The sequence below is a fragment of the Rhamphochromis sp. 'chilingali' genome (genome assembly GCF_963969265.1).
Source record: "Rhamphochromis sp. 'chilingali' genome assembly, chromosome: 16".
Classification (NCBI taxonomy): domain Eukaryota; kingdom Metazoa; phylum Chordata; class Actinopteri; order Cichliformes; family Cichlidae; genus Rhamphochromis; species Rhamphochromis sp. 'chilingali'.
Window position 1 is genome coordinate 36,188,571 of NC_137943.1, and position 7,247 is coordinate 36,195,817.

General features: G+C 45.4%; 2 protein-coding genes across 3 annotated transcripts in view; one reads left to right on the forward strand and one right to left on the reverse strand.

The window, feature by feature from the left end:
• LOC308412492 (uncharacterized protein) overlaps positions 1 to 258 on the forward strand; it is an 11,845-nt gene extending 11,587 nt beyond the window's left edge. The window contains exon 12 of the mRNA XM_080906896.1: positions 1 to 258. This exon is cut by the window's left edge and continues 186 nt beyond it. The gene's annotated coding sequence lies outside the window, so the exon portion shown is untranslated.
• LOC308412513 (uncharacterized protein) lies at positions 259 to 7,247 on the reverse strand. 2 transcript variants are annotated; one of them, XM_080906926.1, is made up of 5 exons: positions 5,662 to 7,247; positions 3,768 to 3,811; positions 2,321 to 2,488; positions 1,242 to 1,336; positions 396 to 767 (listed from the first exon to the last, which is right to left on the reverse strand). In XM_080906926.1, the coding sequence occupies exons 1-5, from the start codon at positions 5,726 to 5,728 to the stop codon at positions 530 to 532; spliced, it is 612 nt and encodes a 203-aa protein (XP_080763052.1). In that variant the 5' UTR covers positions 5,729 to 7,247; the 3' UTR covers positions 396 to 529. The 2 variants fall into 2 exon arrangements, with proteins under 2 accessions (XP_080763051.1, XP_080763052.1); XM_080906925.1 differs by lacking the exon at positions 1,242 to 1,336 and having other exon boundaries at positions 259 to 767.

The window sequence follows — 7,247 nt, forward strand, 5'->3', positions numbered from 1 at the left end:
TCAGACAGTTTTTAGTGCTGATTTTATGAACTGCTCCTTTAAACGTGTAAAACTTTTGATTTCTTGCTTGAAACATGGCTGAATGTTTTTAACACTTTGCTCTTTTAACCCTCACAATAGATTTATTGATTGTATTGATTGTCATGTATTGATTGATATTGGAATGGATTTTAAATGATTTTATTTCTTTTTTAAACATCAAATTTGTGAAGTGACACAAAAACAAAGTGACTGTACAGTTTTAATAAAGCGATGAAGCTGGACCGGTGTCCCGACCTTTTTCTGAAACCTCAGTGAGCGTCTCTGACAGTGACGGTGGCTCCGCCCCGTCTGAGGGGTCCAGCTGAGGCTGACGTCGGGCAATCGGGACTGACTGGGAGGTTTTCGATGGACAGGTGACTCCATCGGCCTCTGAAACTCGCTTCAGACTCCAGCAGATGAAAGAGGGCCTCCCAGCGACCTGGACCTGACCCCTGGGACTCCTGGGTCACGTGCAGAGGAGGAGGAACAGGAGGAGTGAACTCGGGGTCTAGTCTGGCTGGAAGGCGGTGTTCACGGAACCGGTATCGGGGGTAGGATGGTGGATGTGGGTGAGATGCGGGCAGCTCTTCCTCCTGGATTTGGCCAGGACTCGGTGGAGGAGGCTCGGAGACCCCTGAGGAGCCGCGGAGGAGCCTCCCGTTCCTGCCGCCGCCACTGAGGGCCCACCGAGGCCGAGCGGGCGGCGGATGCTGTTCTTCCTGAGCAGCTTTGGGGTGCTGCGACCGCTGAAAGGAGAGAAAGTCATCAGGTGCATGTTTCACAGTGAAAACAGCCGACTCACATTCAGAGGGCTTTATTTTATTTTGGGCCCTCGGCACACAATGAGTTTCCCCCAAAGTTCTCTCTGTGTTCTCGCCGACGATCGGTCCCGTCAAAAATCCATAAAAATCTAACTGTATGTTTGGAACCGGAGAACCTCACGTCACAAGAAATCAACTACAGAGAGACAAAAGGACAACAAATAAAAGCTTCTGATATAAAATTGAAGTCACATTAGTAATAATCTGCATTTAAACGCTGAACTTTGAAAGTAAACTGCATCCATGCAGTTCTGAAACAGTCTTTAGTAATAATGGTTCAATATTTAAAACAATAAAGAGCCTCAGTGTTTGTCCTCAAACAGCAGCTAAACCCTCTGATTGTCTCTGCTCAGTGTTTCAATAAAGTTTTGTTGCTGTAAAACCTGTTTTTGTAGTTACCTCGTGCAGCCACAGGGGGCGCCTGCGGTCAATACAACTGCTGGTACTGAGCCTCTCCTCAGCAGTGTGGGCGTGGCTATGGAAGACGCTCCACCCTGTGAAACAAACAGGATTACATCACTGCTGGCTGTGAGCCAATCAGCTGCTGAGTTTGTTTTAACTTACAAACAGAAGCGAGAGTTTAATACCAATGTTTGCTATTCAGGGTTAAAGTCATTTCAACACCTGAACACCTTTAAATCTGGTGAAGATGTGACACAGGTGAGCAGATGGGTTGCAGCGCCCTAAATTCAGCTCAAATGTGAGTTAGTATATCGTAACGCCTTTAATGAATTATTGGCAGTTTAAGAAGTTTTTTTTTTTAATGGTTAAAAAGTGTGCCTTCCTCTTATCAAGCCCATCTGTCACAGAGCTACAGGTAAGGTCCACCTGGACAGGTCACCTGTCAGCACAGAGGAAACCGGAAGAACTCAGACCTTCTTTGTTCTCCTCTGAAGTAAATGACGTTTTTTTGCATCAATAGATAAATGAATGTTGGAACTACACAGGTATTTTTAAAGGTGTACCTGGAGCGTCTACGAGCCTTTGATCCCTCAGAAGCCTGTTTAAAACTAATCTGTGGTTTCCATTACTGCTGCCAGGTACCAAAGGGATTACCAGGTGAAAACAGGCTGGCCACGTTAAGGCTGCGCGTCGTGTCACAACGCTCACTTTAGTTTTTGCTTAAAACATGTTGCTGCTCTTCAGTCATGCCTTAAATCAGAGGAAGGTCTTTTCAGGGACCTGCTTTTCAGAGTCAATTCAATTTTATTTATATAGCGCCAAATCACAACAAAAGTCGCCTCAAGGCGCTTCATAGATACAGAGAAAAACCCAACAATCATATGAGCCCCTATGAGCAGCACTTTGGCAACAGTGGGAAGGAAAAACTCCCTTTTAACAGGAAGAAACCTCCAGCAGAACCAGGTTCAGGGAGGGGCGGGGCCATCTGCTGCGACCGGTTGGGGTGAGAGAAGTAAAGGACCTCATACTGGTTGAGGTGGAGTTTCTAATCCAGTCGGCCAGGTGAGCGCCGTTACCTGCAGCAGCTCCACACAGGCGGCAGGGAAGTAACCCTCATCCCCGTTCTTCAGCCGCCCGAACCACCACGCCTCATCCTCCTTAAACTGAACCTGAACCAGGTCCCCCTGGTTCAGGTTCAGCTCCTTCGGCCAGCGGCCCCGGTACTGGATCCTCGCCACCGCCATCTGCCAGTTACAGTCAGAAGTGCTTATGACTATATCGCCCCCCAGAGGATCAAACCTGAACAGCACTTTACTCTCTAACGAAAGTTCATGAAAAACTCATGGAAATATTCAGAAAACAGGAGCCGTTAGTTTAAACGTCATCATTCTGTTGGTGCATTCGGCTTTTCAAACCATAATATAATGATCAAAAGATAGTTTAGAGGTTTCAAAAGTCCCAGTAATTTAATTTCTGATTTATTCATGTTTTAGAACATTAAAAACGTGTTAACATGTCAGCATTTTGTATTTCAAAAGGTGGTTTTATATCACAAAAACACCATAAATCCTGCAGATAATAAGTATAAATGCCCAATAAAAGAAGATGAGCTGTAGATGTGTTTAATTCTTGCTTTTCATACATTTAAACTGACAAATTCAGTTTTAAAGTAGTTTAAATGTTAAAAATATCGTGCAGATGTCATGGTTATATTAGTGCGTTTAACCAACGTGCGGGTTATTTAAAACAAATGGTCTTTGAACTTTAAAGGTTTTCTTTGAGTTAAAACTGTCAAAAGCACATTTAAAATCAGTCTAAGAGAACGAAATCGATGCTTTTATGAATGAATGTCACTCTGAGGACGCGTGTGTGCGTCTTTAATCGGCTCAGCAGGCTGTGAATACACAGAGGTCGGAGGTCGTGCTGATGTAACACTGATTAGCCTCTCTGGTCCCGAGCCAGAGCCTGAACCCTGACATCAAGACAAACGGGTTATTGAGCTGGACTCGGGCACTGAGGTGGCTCCGCCCATTTTACCTTCTGCATCTTTTCATTGATTCTTTCACCTGTGATGTGTTTTGGCTTCTCGACACTGGAGTGTTTTTATCGGCTTTGATCAGTAACCTGGCAGCTGTTGTCTGGTGGGGGTGAGAAGGCCGAGAAGTCGGGAGGCTAACAAATGTTCATCGTCTCATGAACACGAAACAGGAAGAAATACTGAGAAACCTTACTGAGGAGCCCGACGTGCCTCAACAAACGAGACCACTGTACTGCAGAGACACCAAACATTTGTTAACGTGATCGTTTCATGAATATTTCCTGTTCCAACATCAGTGAAATCCAACACCTCACAGCTCGTTCTCGTGTTTTAGTCGAGTCATCTTTTCTTTCATTTGTAAATTTGACCAGGATCTGCTGTTATCTCTTTTCAGTGATACAGGTAAACTGCTCACATGCTTTTCAAAATAAGATGTGTTTCTTAGTTTCAGATTTTCAGAATAAAGGTTTGATGAATGAATTTACCTTCTCTGCTCCCACATATCTCGTCCTTGTCCTCGACCTGCAGACTGACAAACACAGGAAGTCACATCAACCAATCAGCTCATCAATACAGGTCCCACAAAACTCCTGTGTGTGTGTTTGTTCCTGTTTTACTGACATTGTGGGTCATATATTTGTGTACACAGTGCTTCTGGGCACAAAAAGCTTTGGTTGGTAATGATAGTGATTCATGGTGTCAGCTGACGTACGAGAAGGTTCGGTGCGTTTTCAGTTCACCCGAGAAAAGAAAAACATACATTTGAATTTTTGCATTTGATTCTTACAAACAAACATGAGAAGCGAGGAAACTTCTGCATCCTGTGAGGAAGAAGAGACTGTGAGCTGGCTCCAGCATACAGAGATGCTCAAGTTAAGACAAGGAATTTAGATAAGAGCCGATCAGATCTGTGCAGACAGATTAAAGGATCAGAGACACACTGCAAGATGGAATCTGTGTGATTTAAGGAACAGCTGATTTTCTGCTGCCTCTCTTCCTCGCTGTTCTGTCCAAAGCAGCGAAGGTCCGATGTCATGTTTTTAACATCCACCAGGTTGCCAGTTATCTGTTTCACACCTCACCTTTCCATGGATATCTTACCCTCTCCTCAGCAAGTCGCTGTTACACCAGATTAGCTTTGTATAAAAGTGTAAAGATGGCATCACTTCCAGCTGCTTTATTCCATTCAGCGGTCCGAGACGGATCCTGGTCAGAGTCTGATCCCAGGAAACGCTGCGGCCTTCAGGTGCTTGGAGATGCCGGGAAACAGGATCAGGCTGAATTAGAGCAGGAAGTGAATGTTCAAGGATCAAACACAACCGAGACACATTACAGGAAGTAGAGCGGTGATATCTAAGACCTTCACGGTTCACGAAGGAGCCGTTTTAACTTTTCCTCACTGCGAAGATCAACTTCCTGTTGATCCACTCGCAGCTGTCCTCAGACCTTCTGATTGGCTGATACCTGGCAGGACTTCACAGCAGTGTAAACTTTATCACGCAGGGTTCACGTGAACGGGTGTATTTGAACCCAAAGACCGACCACTCTGTGAAACCCGCTCGGGTTAACTCGCTCCACACGGAGTGATGATGAAGCTTCGGTTTCCTGAAGCAGACTACGGTGGTCTGATATCGTATCATCGAGGCCAAAGGTCGCCGTCTGTCGCTGAGCTGACGAGTCGCTCTTTGCTGAGAGTTTCTCCGTTTTTCTTCATAAGAGCATCGCCAGATTCTCAGGTCTTTTCCTACAAACAGGTCATTTATAGCCTGAACTTGACAGAAAAGTTTTAATGTTGGAACTAAGAAACTTGATGTCAGCGGCGTGTTTCAATGAATCAGCAAAAAACCCTCGAAAACTGTAATAAAGCTGTTCACCATCTGCCGCCCAGCGAGGCGATGTAGAGGGCACAGCTGCGAGTGAGAGACTGTGGGCGTAAAACAGCGATGAAGAGCCCGTGACCGCATCATCGTCACGCTCTGATGAAGACTCAGCGGAGAGTTCAGACGCTGGAGTCTGTTTGGAGATCGTGGCGTCCTCCGGACAGCACTCGGCTCAAAGCAGCATCAATGCTGATCCGTGTCTGCGGGTTCAGGAGCGACAGCGTGATCATCACACTCCAGCTGCTGAACACCACCACCCACTGTAACATCTGGAGCTCCATGAAAGCAGCACCACCACGAAGAACAGCTGGCTTCAGCAGCAAACACACCAATCTCTGTCGTCGTCAGGCGTCGCTGCAGTTAGAGAAGCTTTCTGATGGTTTAGGTCAGATTCATGAGAAGGGCACCGCCCATCAGCACCTGAACTCGGCATTGACACAAAGCGCGACTCGAGGTGTTAAGGTGTGTCTGCTGAGAGGTGAAGGTGTGCTGCACTCACCCTGGGGGGAGAAGACGGTGGTATAAACCTCGATGTGTTCGTTGCTGTGTCTGTAGATCTGCTGCATGTCGTCTGCTCACACACACGCTGGCTGTGGGTTTAAATACCTGCAGCAGTAATCCTCACACACACACAGCTCAGCACATTTATAACAGGACACGGTGAGTCAGAGAAACTGGCCCACCGACAGATCTGCTTCTCTGAAGGCTTACTCTGCTCACAGAATCAAATCCAGAGTGAGGCGGCTTTAAACTCTGCTTGCTGCTACAGGAGGCGTGGCCTAAATGGAACAGGTGACAGAAGCAGCCTGCTTCCAGTCACCAATCGCTTCCTCTGCACTGACGAGTAAAACCACCTGACACCTGTGGGGGTCCCAGGTGTCTCCCTTTATCCTCTCCCCTGCCTGTTTGTCATTTTGAGTGAAACAAAACAGCAGCTTCATCTTACACCTGACAGGTGTGCCATGCAGGACGTCAGCTGATCGATGAAACTCCAGAGAGGAGGGCTGTCAGTACACTGATTATCAGCTCTCTCTGTTAACCCCGGCTCTCTGCGTCCGAGCACATCAGGTGACTCTTCTTGTTCTGCGAGCGCTGCCCCAATCAGAGCCGTGCTCGGACGACGATGATGATGATAAAACTCTGAGAGGTGAAGCAGCTGAATCTGTGGCAGAGCGGGAAAACAAAGATCTGACTGCTGTGAATGAGTCTGTTTCTGAGCATGCTCAGTGCTGCGGTTTGTTTCTAAGGCCTACATTACAGCTGCGAGACTGTAGCTGTGTCCCAAAACCTAACAAGTATCTGGTAACGAATAAAGTGAAGGAAGTCTCATTTAAAACACTGATTTATCCTGCTAATCATTACATGACGAAGTTCAAAAGGGACATAAATGTGAGCTGTGGATTTTGTGGAAGCCATCCTGAGACTGTGCAGCACCTCTTCTGGATCTGTTCATGCGCTGGAACATTTTGGAAAGACTTCAGTAGATTCATTGCTGGACATCTCTACAAAGACTTTACTGTGAAACGGGAAAATGTTGTATTTTGTTTCTTTCAAAGGCAAAAAAAAGAAGAAGTTTACTTTATAATAAACTTGTTAGTTATCTTAGCTAAATTTTATTTTCACAAATGCAAATACAGTAACAAAAAGCCTAATTTTAAACATTACTACAATGTTTTATGTTACATAAAATTGATTCGTGGATCACTTAACGAAAAGGCTGTGAAAACTATTACTGTTTGTAGTAATTACAAATTATTTGAATGTATGTAAATCTTTGTATTACACCCGCTGGCATATGTTCATTTTGTTCTGGTTGTGTACTAGTGATGCGCGAATCATGAACGAATCGTTCAATACTCGAGAATCACTTTACTGACTCATGAATCATGATTCACAAGCCCAACTGACTCATCCCTGTTGCTGTTAGCAGCAATGTATTAGCTTATAATTAAAATTGTGGAGAAAAACAACATCCAGTATCTTAACAAAAAGATTTCTGCTCTGAACTGGAAGAAAAAACCCTGAGTAGAAGCTCACATCAAGACAATAGCTCCTCGGTTCACAGTAGCATCGCTCTGCTAACAT